Source organism: Ipomoea nil, unplaced genomic scaffold (genome assembly GCF_001879475.1).
Source record: "Ipomoea nil cultivar Tokyo-kokei standard unplaced genomic scaffold, Asagao_1.1 scaffold0900, whole genome shotgun sequence".
NCBI lineage: Eukaryota > Viridiplantae > Streptophyta > Magnoliopsida > Solanales > Convolvulaceae > Ipomoea > Ipomoea nil.
The window spans coordinates 2,120,924-2,138,035 of record NW_017617328.1 but is presented as its reverse complement, the minus strand read 5'-3'; the positions used below and the strand labels follow the sequence as shown (position 1 = coordinate 2,138,035).

The 17,112-nt window shown below is 35.1% G+C and overlaps 3 protein-coding genes and 1 long non-coding RNA gene across 4 annotated transcripts; all 4 read left to right on the top strand.

Annotated features, from left to right (window-relative positions):
• Window positions 1-438: 438 nt before the first annotated feature.
• Window positions 439-1,144, top strand: LOC109179362 (proteinase inhibitor type-2 TR8-like). Its single transcript, XM_019328863.1, has 2 exons — window positions 439-556; window positions 716-1,144. The coding sequence occupies exons 1-2, from the start codon at window positions 511-513 to the stop codon at window positions 964-966; spliced, it is 297 nt and encodes a 98-aa protein (XP_019184408.1). The 5' UTR covers window positions 439-510; the 3' UTR covers window positions 967-1,144.
• An 8,066-nt stretch (window positions 1,145-9,210) lies between these two features.
• On the top strand, window positions 9,211-10,614 carry LOC109179370 (proteinase inhibitor type-2 TR8-like). The gene is made up of 2 exons (XM_019328868.1): window positions 9,211-9,324; window positions 10,178-10,614. The coding sequence occupies exons 1-2, from the start codon at window positions 9,279-9,281 to the stop codon at window positions 10,426-10,428; spliced, it is 297 nt and encodes a 98-aa protein (XP_019184413.1). The 5' UTR covers window positions 9,211-9,278; the 3' UTR covers window positions 10,429-10,614.
• A 2,160-nt stretch (window positions 10,615-12,774) lies between these two features.
• LOC109179366 lies at window positions 12,775-13,987 on the top strand. Its single transcript, XR_002053883.1, has 2 exons — window positions 12,775-12,871; window positions 13,544-13,987. It is a non-coding gene; the product is annotated as an uncharacterized LOC109179366 (long non-coding RNA).
• Window positions 13,988-15,668: 1,681 nt separating this feature from the next.
• On the top strand, window positions 15,669-16,724 carry LOC109179368 (wound-induced proteinase inhibitor 2-like). The gene is made up of 2 exons (XM_019328867.1): window positions 15,669-15,807; window positions 16,268-16,724. The coding sequence occupies exons 1-2, from the start codon at window positions 15,750-15,752 to the stop codon at window positions 16,504-16,506; spliced, it is 297 nt and encodes a 98-aa protein (XP_019184412.1). The 5' UTR covers window positions 15,669-15,749; the 3' UTR covers window positions 16,507-16,724.
• The last annotated feature ends 388 nt before the right edge of the window (window positions 16,725-17,112 follow it).

Here is a 17,112-nt window from a genome sequence, read left to right as displayed (position 1 = left end):
AGCGCATCGATCCGAGCACAATTACTTATTCTATCTAGTGGCATATATGTTTTTCATTACAACTTGTTGAAACTACTATTTTCAAATCTTTGTAACACATTTCACATGGTATGAATTATATGATCGGAGTTGGTGTTAAAAACATTACAAAACATTTCAAATGGTATGAATTATATGATGGAAGGCAAGGTGGCAACAATTCTGCATGCATGCATTCACGGATGAAAAATATATATACATATGACACATGGCTACATTCAAGCTATCCTCGTAAGTATACTCATGCACAAAACAACAAACTCCCTAGTTTATAATATTTAATTATACAATGATATATATTATAAATATTTTTTGGTAATCACCAACATAACTATGCCTAACTTTTTTGTCTTGTGGCATTGTTTGGTTGCTATAAATGGGATATATACATGCATACTGCTTCTAGTCATCATACTAGTTATTTGAAGCATATCCCCTCTAGCTAAGAAGTGAAGATTGAAGGTTCCATCCATGGCTACTACCAAACTCGGCTTTGTCACTCTCCTCCTCCTCTGCGGTAAATAATATATATGTCCTCTAGCTAGCTTAGCTTGTTACTTCCATTGTGATCTTTAATGATTAATATGGTGAAAAGTTATACCAAACTAGTAGTGATAAACGCTTGATTTTATGTGTAAGTGTTAAAGCTGATGAAGGTTTGGGTTTGTACATGCAGCCATTGTTATGGCGGTGAAGAATGCAAATGCCCAAGAAATGAAACCTTGCACTAAAGAGTGCGACGGTCGAGCAGAGTATATGATCTGCCCTCGTATGCAGGGCTCAAAGGAAATGAAAATTGCAGGTTCACTTTGTATGAACTGTTGCGCAGCAGAAAACATGGGATGCATACTCTTGGATCAAGATAGAACTCCCTATTGCCATGAAGAGGAGCGCACGTTCATCCGTAAGATGGCAACCATGGTTTAGATCCCCATGAATGTATGCGCCAATAAAACGCAAACATCACGTTTGCTCTATGTAGTGTATCTATCTTTGAATAATTAGGATCGGAGATTATTAGGCGGCTTATGTACGCCATCTCCTTTCTTGTAGTGATCTGAAGCTTTTGCCGATGGTAATGAAAGAAAGTGGTGGAATTAATTAATCAGGGACTCGAATTAACTAAATCTGATTAACTAAAGATAAGTAGTGAAATGTAAAGACAATGTAATACTTGAACATCGAAGTGTAAGTAAATTGTGTTAAAAATCTAACTAACAGTTTTATATATTGCACTTTAAGTGCAAGTAAAATGTATTATAAGTGCAACTAATAATGTTCACTGAGCATCAATATTAAGTGTACCTGGCGTTATCATTAGTTGCACCAAACGTTATCATTAAGTGCACCCATGTGAATTGAAAAACTTTATCATTAGGTGCACGAATGTTACCAAAGTAAATTACTTATACTATTTAGTGAAAATAGTTGCACGTACTTATAAGTGATTTTACTTGCACTTTTTATTTGTAAACTTGCTCCAGTTACTTGCACTTGTAACAATTTTACTTGCACCAAAGTTTGAGTTATTTACGAAAATATCACAGCATTGTTTTTTAAAGTTACATCTAATTTGTTAAATCTGGACACATGGACGACTGCAATTTGTTCTTAGTTCTCTCCTAGGCTCCAGTTCTCACTGAACGCGCCCATATATATATATATATATATTGGTTCCTGTGAGAACAGATCTTCCCGTGCGGTCAGTGCGTGTAACACTCCCGATTTTTCAACATATTTAAAACTTAAATTCAAAGGAAAGCATCTAATCATCAAGATAAACAACAGCGTAAGCTTAATTAAAAACTGGAGAGATGTTATGCCACACCTATCTCAAACATAGGTGCATAGGCGGAAAACTATCAAGTCAACAAAACAGGAAACGTCTAGGCACAGGTCGCTAAACTAGGCTCACAGGCCAACAAAAGGTAAAGTCTAAACATGGAAACTACTCTATCTACCGTCCACGTCTAGCGCGCTCGGCACCTACTCAAAACCTGAAAACATGGGGACAACACCCGGTCAGCGAACATTGCTGGTAACCCATCAATACGCGTTAAATAACATATATAGATAGATATAAACAAAACCATTTGAAACGGGAATACCTATATATATCACTTTAAAACCAAAGAGGGTAATCAACCTCAAAGACTCATCAAACACTCTCAAAATAAAAAAAAAAAAAACGAGGACCATCAACCTCACAACAACAACAAGACCGCAACATAAAAGACAACACAACTCAAGATGCATTATACTGATCACAAAGTAGAATACATCAAGACATGCTCACAAGCAAAGAACTCACAATCACACGGTGACAACTACATGTCACAAGTATCATAGTTCTAACCTTATGCCCTATTCCAACCTTATGTCTACCCCCGGCCTTATAACAGTTCCAACCGTTACCTCCTAGTGCCACTCTGTACTTCCGAGTCCAACCTTATACCGCTAGAGACCGTCGTCCCCCTCCAACAACCTCCAACATACCGCCGAACTCTCAGTACACGAGGGTACCATTAATTTCATTAGCACAACCTCCGACATGTGAGCAAAGCTCAGATAACACACCACCAATCTCAATCATAGTCACACAAGGTCATCATCATTACCAAGAAGACTAATGCTCAACAATAACCTCAATCAAGTATCAATCAAAGAGTACAACGATTTGCATATGTTCATATTATAGGAATCAATCAAGAGATCACAATAAAGACATGAGACCATACTCAACAACAAAGGATCACAATCCAACACCAAATGATTGTCAACACAAGTTGCCAATCCCAATAAGAAAGAACAAACCACACATACTAGCATTTCAACATCAAACTAGCATGCTTATCAAACGGGTAAACTAAAAGTAGTTCCAAAGAACATTCAAGACTCACAATAGCCCAACGAATCACAAAGTCGGACCCATAGCACGATTCAAGACACCAAATCCTACGTGGATTCCTAACATACCGTTCTAGGCATACAAAACATCAAGAAGTCTCACAAATACACCAATAAAACAACATCGGGAGGTCAAAACATCAACACCGAGACAAAAGAATCACGGGGAACAAATCTCCGAAAACAATCCACAGTGTACCCCGTGGGTGGGGCCACGGGTGGACCTCCACCCGCGGGTACATACACCCGAGGACACCGGTTCCCCGCGGGTGGGGCGGCGGGTAGGCCTCTGCCCGTGGGTACGTACCTGTACTCCAAAATATCCCTTCGGAGATTTTCAACAACAAGGTCAAGTTCAAGTCCAAAACACCTAAAATCTCACACATAACAACAATATGACTTGAACCCAAGAAATAGCCAAGCAATGACATTCAAGAACCCTAAGAACAAGCTCTAAACATGCATCACCACAAGATAATGCATCAAATCTCACAAATCAACACAAGAATCATCATACAAGTAAGAAAATAGGTTTTGTATAGCATGGGTTACCTTTGTAGACTAACAACTTCCTCTTTTCACCCTTAAAAGCCTTTCCTAGAGCTCCTCTTCCACACCAACTTCTTACACACAACAAAACTCAACAAAGATCCTAACTTTATAAAAAGACACCTAAAAGAAGGTTAAAAACACCAAAAAGCTAAGGATCTTACCCTTTCCTATGCTTAAGATGAAGAAAGTAGGAATCTGGAAGAAAAACTTGCAAGGCTTGGATGCTCAAATTCTAGCTTGGAGAAGAAGCTAAACCATTTTAGAGAGATGCTAGAGTTTTTGTGTTTTAGGTTGAAGGGTGAATGAAATGAGAGAGTCTTGCTAGGTTAGCTTGAATCAAAATTCTTAGGTAGAAAGACATTCCTACCCTTACTAATGTTGGAAAGACAAGGGAACAAGGGCACAACTCAAGAAGCACAAGGTACAACCCTTTGACTTAAGTTACTAGTAAAAAATCTAGTCCCTCGACTATTAAATTTCAGGATTTTAAAAATAGATTAGCAAGGAAACTTGGATTAATTCTTCAATTAATCCTCGATTTAGTGTTTGGATTTACAGGGTGTCACAGCGCGGCATACACCATTAGGTATGCATAAATGCACCATACAGTGTTCGAGAACACACCAGAATGAAATGCCAAAAAAATGCACCACAAAAAAAAAAAAAACCACACATAATGGTGTATTTTCGAACATTGTGTGGTGTATTTATGCATACCTAATGGTGTATGCCGCACTGACCGCACGGGAAGACCTGTAATTAAGTTTCAGTGCGGGTAAGTGTCTCTCATGCGGTTGTGCGGGTGATTAATGTGCGTGAGTCTTGTGCTTAAGGTGCGTAAGGTTTGTGTTTAATGTGCGTGAGTGTACTGAGTTTTGTTCTTAATGTGCTTGAGTTTTGTACTTAAGGTGAGTGAGTCTTGTGCTTAAGGTGCGTGAGTTTTGTTCTTAATGTGCGTGAGTGTGTACTTAATGCGAGTTGTTCTTGAAACTTTAAGGTGCGTGAGTGTGTACTTAATGTGAGTTGTTCTTGAAACTTTATGGTGCATGAGTTTTGTGCTTAATGTGCGTGAGTTTTGTGCTTAAGGTGTGTGAGTCTTGTGCTTAAGGTGCGTAGGTTTGTGCTTAAGGTGCAGGTGCCTGAGTTCTATGCTTAAGGTGCTTGAGGCTTGTGCTTAACATGCGTGAGGCTTGTGCTTAACGTGTGTGGGGTTGTGTTCTTAAGGTTTTTTGTTTGTGTGCTTAATGTGCGTGTGTTTTCTACTTTAAGTGCGTCAAATTAATGTTTAACGTGTGTCCACCCCCACAACCGCACGGGAAGCCCCACCCGCACCTGATCCCTTCCATATATATATATATATATATATATATATATATATATATATATATATATATATATATATATATATATATTATAAAGTTCAAATGCGGCGGGGTCTTCCCGTGCGGCAGTGCGGCGGAATTCCAGAATACACCAACAGTGTTAACAATATGCACCAACAGTGTTAGAAAAACACACCACAATGAAATGCAATAAAACATCACAGAATACACAACAGACTCAAAAAAATACATCATATAACTCACCACCCCCAATGGTGTATTTCTGAACAGTGTATGGTGTTTTTACTCACACCTAATGGTGTGTGTTTGGTGATGCAGGGCTCTGTTTACTCTGTTTTTTGTGGTGTATTTTCCTAACGTTGATGGCGCATATTTGTTGAACTATTGGTGTTGCCGCACCGCAAGAAATCGCCGCACCATAAGACACTGCCGCACCTGAACTCGCCTATATATATATATATATATATATATATATATATATATATATATATATATATATATATATATATATATATATATATATATGGAAGAGCGCTCATATGTGGTCATGTCATTAGGTGTGGCGTTGTGGTCGTATCTGTGTCGTTGAATCAGTTTAATCTAACGACATGGGCTAATTTTGAGCATTTGAGGATTTTCGCTCGTTTTGGTAAGTGGGGGTGTTATGGTAATTGTAGTGGTCATTTATAGTGGCCGGGTTCCAGAATACACCAACAGTATTGACATCATGCACCAATAGTGTAATAAAACACACCACAATGAAACACACCAATAGTGTATTCCCGAACACTGTATGGTGTATTTATTCATATCTAATGGCGCGCTTTTTGTGATGCGTACCTAATTTGTGTATATTTTTTTATGTGCATTTCATAACATGGATGTTATATATTTGTATAACAATTGGTGCGGCCGCACTGACCACACAGGAATGCGTTGCCGCACCTGAACTTGGCACCAATGGGAATCTACAAATACACCAGAATAAGGTTAATAATGCACCAATTACACAAATAAAACACACAACAATGTGAATTCCCTTATTCCAGTGCCTTAGCCCTATGACTAGTTTACCCTTGCAGTTCGCTGGGTAGGAGAACGTGCGCGAAAATACTGAAAGAATCTTGATTAATGTGATTCATTATATCTATCTAATAATGGCCTGTAATTGACTATATGACCACACCTAACAACATGGTTACACTTGATCGCCCCTATATATATATATATATATATATATATATATATATATATATATATGTTGGAAATTTATATAGTAATGGAGATTAATGTTTCAGATGAACTTCCATGAATGCTTAAATAATATTTAGAGTTGTGGAGTTGTAAATATTATTTTAGTTTGGTAGAAAGTTAATTAAAATACTGGGAGAAATTTATATAGCTATATGCTTGTGATATATAGCTATATGCTTGTGATATATAGCTATATGCTTGAGATATATAGCTAATATGATTGAGAGTATATAGCTAATATGCTTGAGAGTTATAGCTAATATGCTTAAGAGTATTAATGCATGTTTGGATTTTTGCATGCGTAAGGTTTTGGGGCATTTTGAAGCTATATGCTTCAAAACTACACTTAACGTGCTTGGAATATGCTCTTCTAATTATGCATTTTGAAGCTATATGCTTCAAAGTTACTCTTAACATGCTTGGTATATGTAGCTGTATGCTTGAGATTACTGAACTACATATATGTATATTATTTATATTTATCGTTTGCATGTTTCCATGCGTAAGGAATATATATATATATATATATATATATATATATATATATATATATAATTTTGCATACAGTTACTAACTCAAAATAAATTTAATTATTTCTCCAGTAATGGATATATCATTCAGGATATATCTTATCTTATGGAAGTTGAGTTTTAAATCACAACAACTTCCATGTAACTTCTCCAAAAAGATATATTTTACATCAATAAATAGTTTGGAGAAGCATCTGAAAGGTGATGAATTTTTTACAAGCAATTATTTTGCAGAAAACCAAGATACTTCACAGGCTTACATCTCTACAGGAAATTCTCAAACAAAGCAACTTGAGAATTTCATTATCTTAACATGCTTGGTATATGTAGCTGTATGCTTGAGACTATTGAACTACATATATGTATATTATTTATATTTATCCTTTGCATGTTTCCATGCGTAAGGAATATATATATATATATATATATATATATATATATATATATATATATATATATATATGTGTGTGTGTGTGTGTGTGTGTGTGTGTGTGTGTGTGTGTGTGTTTTTGTGTGTGTGTGTCATATGCGGCAGGGTCCTTAGGTGCGGCGGTGCAGTCATATCAGCATCGTCCATTTTGCTTAATCTGACGGCAGCGGCTAATTTCTGAAGATTTGAAGATTTAAGCGCGTCTTGGTAATTCGGGGGTATTATGGTAATTATAGTGGTCATTTATATTAGTCGTTTAACAGAATACACCAACAGTGTTAACAAAATACACCAACAATGTTAACAAAAGACACTAATAGTGTTAGGAAAAGCACAACAATGAAATGCACAATAACACACAACACACCCAAATAAAATACACCATATAACTCACCACCCCAATGGTGTATTTCCGAACACTGTGTGGTGCTTTTATTCATACCTAATGGTGTGTCCTGGTGATGCGTACCGAATTTGTCCATGTTTTTTTGGTGTGCATTTTCTAACATGGATGGTGTATATTTGTATAACGATTAGTGCGGTCGCACTGACCGCACAGGAAGGCACCAACACGAATCCACAAATACACCCGAGTAAGGTTAATAATGCACCAATAACGAACATAAAACACACAACACTATGATTTGCCCTCTTCTGGTGCCCAGTGACGACTTTAGCCTTGCATTTCGCATAGAGTGAGAACGCGCGCGAAAATATCGGAGAAGCCCTGACGAATGTGATTCGTTGAATTTATCTAATCTAATGGCCTACAATTGACCGCACCGCCGCACTTGAACCTTCCTATATATATATATATATATATATATATATATATATATATATATATATATATATATATATATATATATATATATATATATATAGTGAAAGGTTCCCGTGCGGTTGAATGCTTCCCGTGCGGTTGTGCGGTTATTAATGTGCGTGAGATTTGTACTCAATGTGCGTGAGTGTTGTGTCTAATGTGCCTGAGATTTGTACTTAATGTGCGTGAATGTGTAAAATGCAACAGAAAATATGGATATCAGCTTCTTCCCCATCCCCAGTACCTGCACTCTATGAGTTGCTTCAGAATAACTTCGATTATTGGGTTGCTCATAATGTGGTATGGAATATGCTGGCTTGTGCTTATTCGACATCTGAGATGGTTGCTGATGCTCTTTTTGTTCTATCCAAGATGAAATATTTGAATCTTCAAGTTTAAATAACGACATATAATAGTGTGTTGCTCTGCTTTACTGATGTTTACAATGAAATAAAAGCTTCCCAAAGTGAATACACAAATTCTATCCTTATCAATGGTCTATGCAGACCGATCTTGGTGCGAGAATCTGGAACTTCTGTTGTTTGCTTCAATTCCAGATTGTTGAAAATTCTCTTATTACTCACGCACATTAAGTACAAATCCCACGCATATTAAGCACAATACTCTGGCACATTAAGTACAAAACTCACGCATATTAATATGACGCACATTAAGTACAAATCTCAAGCATATTGAACATAACACTCACGCACATTAAGTATAAACCTCACGCACATTAATTCACAGCACAACCGCACGGGAAGCAACAAATGCACCTGATCCCTTCCCTATATATATATATATATATATATATATATATATATATATATATATATATATGTATGTATAAAGTTTGTTCGGACCATAGGTTGAAATTCGAAAAATGTTCATCTGATTACTTATTCTAGAGGCACATGTTGAGCTATATTCATTACAACTTGTTGAAACATTACTATTTTCAAAACTTTGTAACACAATCATTTCACATGGTATGAATTATATGATCGAAGTCATCGAACTTGGTGTTAAAAACATTACAAAACATTTCAAATGGTTATGAATTATATGATCGAAGGCAAGGTGGCAACAATTCTGCAAGCATGCATTCATGGATGAAAAATATATATACATATTACACATGGCTACATCCAAGCTATCCTCGTAAGTATACTTATGCACAAAACACAAACTCCCTAGTTTATAATATTTTATACAATGATATTATAAATATTTTTGGGTAATCACCAAAGTAACTATGCCTAACTTTTTTTTTTTGTCTTGTGGCATTGTTTGGTTGCTATAAATGGGATACATGCATACTGCTTCTAGTCATCATACAACACACTAGTTATTGAAGCATATCCCCTCTAGCTAAGAAGTGAAGATTGAAGGTTCCATCCATGGCTATTACCAAACTCGGCTTTGTCACTCTCCTCCTCCTCTGCGGTAAATAATATGTCCTCTAGCTTGTTACTTCCATGGCGATATTTAATGATTAATATGGTTAGCATCAAGCATTGTCAAATTAAAAGTTATACCAAGTTAATAGCAAAAGTGAAATTTCATTTCCTAATTGTGTTGTCAGGAGTGAATTCGAATTTTTTTTGAGTGAGAACGAAGTTCAAATAAACATATGGTATCGAACAATCTACTCAACTATCTAAACATCTAGTAACTTATATACACATTAGTAATTTATATATACATTTTGTTTATATATATAAGTTACTACTATATATACATATATATAGGGGGTGGGACTGCCCCCATTTCCCCTTGGATATGCCCCTATGTGTAGCCTTTATTACAATGTTTCAATGGCGGGGACTTGATGGGTTAAGTCCAACATTCTGCTATAGAAATATGGAGTTATCTGTTACGCAAGCTAAGTATAAAGAAATAATTATAAGTTAAGTATTTGTTAGTATGTTACTAATTATGGTCATGTATGTTTGGTAAAATAGTTAGTTTATCGGTCTATTTTGGTTTATTTGATCACTATTAAAAAAAATGTTTAGTTAATTAGTTTTTTGTAACTTCAAAATGTTAAATTCAAAACACTGCTCAAAGCAACTTTTTCAATTAGTTTTTTGATAAAAAAAAAATTATACCAAATTTACCAAACATCTATCTACAGCTAATGTTATCAACTACTAGTCATGCCCTTTAACCCAATCAACTAATTGTAACTATAACAGCCATTTACCAAACAGGACCATAGTGATAAACACTTGAGTCTAACAATTGTGTAGGCTTTTCTTTTCGATGTTAAGCTAAAGGTTTGGGTTTGTGCATGCAGCCATTGTTATGGTGGTGAAGAATGCAAATGCCCAAGAAATGAAACCTTGCACTAAAGAGTGTGACGGTCGAGCAGAGTATATGATCTGCCCTCGTCTGCCGGGGCAAAAGGTGAAGCAAGTTGCAGATCAACTTTGTATGAACTGTTGCGCAGCAGAGAACATGGGTTGCATACTCTTCGATCAAAAGGGAACTGCCTATTGCCATGAAGAGGAGCGCTCGTTTATCCGTAAGATGGCAACCATGGTTTAGATCCCCATGAATGCATGCGCCAATAAAACGCAAACATCAAGTTTGCTCTATGTACTACTGCATCTATCTTTGAATAATTAGGATCGGAGATTATTAGGCGGCCTATGGACGCCATCTCCGGCCTTTCTTGTACTGATCTGAAGCTTTTGCCGATGTTAATGAATGGAAAGTGGTGGAATTAATTAATCTGGGACTCGAATTAACTAAATCTGATTAATTAAACTAAGTGGAATGTAAAGACAATGTAAGGTTTGAAATAGACAAAATAACTAGTTTTACACTCTACCTCCCTCATAACGGCTCCGAGCGAATCGGGTTCCCTTGCTCAAGGCGGGTTACCATCCCGCTTGACCAAGCTTCCGACCGCCTCAGTCGAGCCCATTGACCCGCCAACCGACCTCTCAGGCTCGTGTCGGATTGCTCGGGGTCAGTCTCATGGTTGGCATTGGGGCCTTAAAGCCAACTACGAGGTGGCCTTGGCCTCCGAGGCCGACTATCGGGTCAATTATCTCGAGTTGACTTTACTTATCTCTTCAGGTTGATTTACTCCGGATCCGTCTCCAATCAATCAAAAAGAAAGATCTACAAAATTATCAATTTATTTTAGTGGGTTGGCTGTAATGATAGATAAAGTCTATAAAATGGTAATGAGCTCACAGTTTTCTCTACATGTAGAAAGTACTTTAATTTTTCCTTAACACTTTGAGGGTGTGTTTGGCCCTCAAACATTGAAATCGCAATTGTAATGATAATGTGTTTAAGTAGAATACGTCACTTTGTTTAATAATAAATATAAATTTGGAATCAAAATAAATACATAATTAATTAATTAAAATAAAAATAAATAAATATATAAAAATTATATATATATATATATATATATATATATATACACACACACACACACACACACATATGTGTATGTATATTAAAATTTCATATTTAATGCATGGACAATGAGTTATTTATTTATTTATTTTAATTTTTTATCCCTTATTTTTTATTTCATTGTTTAAATGGACTAAGTGGCTTGTGGTCCACTAGTATTGGGTTACTTTCTTAAGTGGGAGGTGATAGGTTCGAACCTTAGTTGAGTTGAGTAGTGTGTATATGTAGGGTATCCCTTCCTTATAATAAAATAAAATAAAATAAAAACAAATGGTAATGAATTTTTTAACTACTAAACGATTTTAATCCAATAGTAAGATAAGAAATATAGATAAATAAACATAATAATTGTATCAAAACTCATAATAGGGTGCAAAAGTCCTCAACCAAATACGGGCTAAATTCTTTCCAAAAATATCTATTCCTTTTGAAAATCTCCCAAAACCATAACTATTCATTGGTAGTAAACAAGTAGTGAAGTAGGAATTAAAAAGGGCAGGAACCAAGCCATTTTTCATCGTAAGTATTATACTCATCCATTGCACGAGAATAGATAATAAAGTATTCATTTTCTGAGATGTTAATGTATATTATATATATGGATAAAAATGCAAAAAAAGAAAAAAAATGTAAAACACTCTTTTACTTGACATCGAGACAAGACCCTCAATCTTTGTATTGTGAGCTGCATCTTTTAATACTCCCATATATATTTCACTAATTTTTCATTCTGTATTCTTTATTTTTTTTAATTTGAAAAATACATTTTTTAAACGTGGTTTAAATAATTAATGTGATGTGGTACCACACTACCATGCATGAAATCGTTTTTTTCTTCAATTAGTCTTCTTATTAAATACATAATTAATAACTATACCTAACTTTTACCAATATATAATCAATAATCATGCCTAACTTTTCCCACGCGGCACTACTGTTTGGTTACTTACAGACTTATTCTCGTTTGATCCTAATTATATATAAGACATATTTTTATTGGGCAATGGTTTTGATCGAGAGTCTAGTCCAACTTCTGCTATTTAAACATGGCGTTGAGAGCTATAAAAGTGTAAAGACATAATTGCTATTAGCTATAGCTTAATCTCGACTATTGGTATCAAAGTCACGTGTTTGAATCCTATAAAAATATGTCGTGCAATTTAGCCTTGCAAATGTTGGGGGGATTATTCATCTCAAACTACTTGGTTTTATAGTAACATAAGATTTGATGTTGTGTCGTGTGTCATTTAATAAACATTATTGTACAATGTAGAAATGTTCACAGTACGTTTGGATAAATAATACGTAAAAATTATTGTACAATGTAGAAATGTCCACTGTATATACGTTTGGATAAATAATAAATGATCATACCTAACTTTTGTCCCCAGTCATTATTGGTTTGCTATAAATGGGATACTAGAATAACACTTTCCATTCATCAACAAAATTAAGTAATTACATGCAAAGCAAATTCCTTTCAACAAGTGAAGATTGAAGGTACCATCCATGGCTACCAGCAAATTTGGATTTGTCACTCTCCTCCTCCTATGCAGTATGTCGTCTTACACAAGTATCCAAGTTTAAAATTTTTGTTAAAATATTTTCATGTCTTTATTTTTTTTTTTTAAAATACATTATTGATGAAAAAAATTGCAATCAAACTATATAAACCAGAGATAAAGACACACCAACAATGTCCTCAAAAACAAGCAATCAACTTGTTTCACTTTTGCTGGGAATTAACAAAAAAAAAAAAAAAGAAAAAAAAAAAAAAGAGAAAGCCACCACTGCTAAGTCTATAGTTTAGATTGATCGACATACACTTCAATCTTCACATCTGTTAGACTCCCTTTGTATATGCCGAAGTGAGCAAGCCTCGTCTCTCTTTCAAAACTCTCAAATAGCTCCAATAAGGTGCTAGTGGCAATCTACTTTAATTTGTTATTACCCTCACACTTAAGCGTTTAGACCCTGTTTGGTAAATGGTTGTTAGCTAATAATAAGTTACTTTCAAGTTCAATGTCCCTCTACCCTTTCACCAGCCCGCACAATGTTAAAACACAATAAATGCCCCGAAGTTCTTCCATAAGAATCGTCACAAAATCCTAATGGTTTGCTTAAATACTTTCTCATATTTTGTTATGTAAGAAAGTCAAGAAATCTTGAGTTTGAATATATATACCATCATCTTTACTAACAAAGAGAGGTGTATTTTTATATGTAGGCATTGTTTTTGTGCATGGATGTGAAGTGAAGCATGCAAATGGCCAAGTAAAAGCTTGCACTCTAGAGTGTGACCCTCGAGCAAAGTTTATCATTTGCCCTCGGGAATCGAAGGCGATGCAAATTGGTCAACTTTGTGAAAACTGTTGCACGGCACAAAGTCGTGGGTGCATGTTGTACAACTTCTTTGGATATCCCATTTGCAAGGATGAACAATCTTTCTTCAATAAGATTAGACTATGGTTTAATTAACTAGATCCGGTCGGTCCATGCATGCATGCAGCCAATGAAAAAATGACACGTAAACGCTGAGTTTGCAGTACTCTATCTTTGAATAATGAGGAGATTAGGCTTATGTGTAAGCAAATATCAAATTGGCCTGTTTAATTTGTTCTAAAATGTAAGTCAGAATAATGAGATTTGTCTCATGGTACCATACTTATAATTTAATGCTTTATTAAAAATAATTTGAACTTTTAATACAATATAATTGTTGGGCGGTGGTTATGAGAGTTAGATTGTCTCGACTGAGCCTATTGACCCGTCAACCGACGTCTCATGTTAGATTGCTAGCTATTGGCTAGTCTCATGGTTGGCTTTGGGGCCTTAAAGCCAACTACAAGGTGGCCTTGGCCCTTGAGGCCGATTACGGGGTCAACCATCTCGAGTTGACTTAACTCGTCTGTTCAATTAAATTTGCTCGGGACCCATCTCCAATTCATCAAAAGGAGAGATTTACAAAAGTGTCAGTTATTTTTTTGGGTTGGCTGTAATGATAGATAAAGCCTATAAAATGGATGATAGATAAAGCCTATAAAATGGTAAGGATCTCTGTAGAAAGCAATTTTAATTTTTTTCTTAACACTCTAAGGGTGTGTTTGGTTCAAACATCAAAATCTCAATGGTAATGATAATGGGTTTGCATAGAATAAGTCATTTTGTTTGATAGTAAATATAAATTTGAAACAAAATAAATAAATAATTAAATAAATATATAAAAAGTATATACACACACACATATGTATATGTGTATGTATATTATAATTTCATATTTAATGCATAGACAATGAGTTATTAATTTATTTGTTTTGTAATTACTAAAGGATTTTAATCCAATAGTATGATAACAAAAATAGATAAATAAACATAATAATAGCTATCAAAATCTATAATAGTGTGCAAAAATCCTCAACCAAACACATCCCTAATTCTTTCCAAATATATCTATTCCTTTTCAAATCTCCCAAAACCAACTATATATATTTTAAAATGTAAATCATAGTAGCTCAACTGAACATGAACCACAGAGGTTAAACCTTTGCTTACTGCACACAAAGAACCTTCCCACACAGGGTAGACCTTTGCTTACTGCACACAAAGAGCCCTCCCACACTTCAGCTAGTGAGACTCAATCCCTAGTCATTCTTTTCAATTTTCATCTTTATAACCAGTTATGAGTTGCCCATGCGTGCAAAATTTATTCATTAGTAGTAGACAAGTACAATTGAAGAGATAATTCTTGGTAACTTAACAACACACTAATTAAGTGGGAGGACCAATATTGAGTGCCTATAAAAGCCTATTACATTAAGTGAAATTCTCAAATTGTGACTATTTGGGCTTAATTTTGTGTCCTTACTTACAATTTATTATAAGAAATCAATTTAGTTATCCATGTAGGATAAAGTTACCATTACTTACGTTAGAGTAGAGTGTTAGATAGATGGTGGTTTATCAATATCATATCATCAGTGCAGTAAAAGAATACAAAAATCACAGGAATCAAACATGCAAACAGAGAAGACAAGCAGGTGGCAGGCAAAAGCCATGAAACAAGCTATGCCATGAAAGCAAGGTGTCAACAAAGAACTCTGCATGGAAAGACGAAGAAAAGATGTATGACAGATGGACTACATCAAGCTATCCTCGTAAATATATACATCTGATCTGCATGCATGCATGCATGCATTTTGAATAGAAGACACCTAGCTCTAATCTAAACCATATATAGATAAACAATTCATTTTTACTCTGTTTAATTAATTACTGGATAGTGTTTGATAAATGTTGTGATGTGGCATTATATTGATGAGTGCAGTGTATGTTATAAATGGGATATGATAGTAGTACAACACTTTCATATCTCATCAACCACAAATGCACTATCTTTCAAGAAGTGAGAATTGAAGCTAATTAAGGTAGCATCCATGGCGGCAAGCAGCACCAAACTTGGCTCCGTCACTCTCCTCCTCCTTCTCCTCTGCGGTATATACCACGTCGTCTTCCACTCTAAATCATAGGTTAATGAGTGTCATTCTGTCTTATTAGTAATATATGATCTTTAAGGATATGTTTGGTTTATGGATTTACACACTAAGAATAGAAATTAAAATCATAATTAGTGTTTGGTCGACAACTTCTAATTAAAAACTTCATACCCTTATTAAAAACGGGTATTATTCTAATTTATTAGTAATCTGATTTTTAAGTTTGGATTAATGTTTTTAGATTTTTGTTCCTATTGTTTTGTTCATATTAGTGCTTTAGATGTGATCAATTTGTTTTTATATATATTTTTAAAATCCTTTATTTTCATTATAGAGTTATACATAACCAAACATTAACGTTATAAATATTTGATTCCCATTCCAATTTCCATTCCCATGTGCACACCCTAAGTTGTTAGGCGGCTAAAGGGTTTGATCGAGTTTATATATGCCCGCAGGCATTGTTGCGGAGGTGAAGCATGCAAATGCGCAATCGAAGCCTTGCCCTCTGAACTGCGACGGGCGAGCAGAGATTATGCTGTGCCCTCGTCAGTACACGAAGGTGAAGAAAGTTGGGCAACTTTGCACAAACTGTTGCGTAGCAGAAAGCATGGGCTGCATACTCCTCGACCAGAATGGAACCCCCTATTGCGAAGAGGAACCATCGTCGTTCCGTAAGATCGTAACTGTGGTTTAGAAACATCCGGCGGTCTGCCGGCCGGCCGGCGGCACCAATAAAATGCAAACTTCAAGTTTGCTGTACTGCATGCATCTATCCTTGAATAATGAGGAGATTATTAGGCCTTCGCAATACGCCATCTCCTTTCTTGTATTGTACTCATCTCAGCTTTTACCTATGTGCCGCATGTGTTAATGAAATTATTAACGAAATAGATCTGATCTACAAGAGTACAAGACTAGACATATATATTATGATGAGTTATATATAATTTAGCTTAATTTTGTTATATAAATGCATGTGTTTGGTAATTAGTTGATAGTTGATTACATGTAAAATGATTTTTTCTAAAAGTTGATCAATTTTGAATTTTAACAGCAATAAAATTAATTAATCAAACATTAATATTGAATGTTTAAACAAGTTAAACAGCTAATAGTAGTCAAATAAGTTAAAATTAATTGATAAGCTAACTATATTATTAAATAGATCCTAATCTGGACAAATGGCATGACAACCAAAATCTTGATACAATAGTTCTCTTCCATAGAGAGTTAACATCAACTTTGCTGAGATTGTTACGTTGTTATTCATATTATGTCTTGTTCGACTTTTTATTGGCTA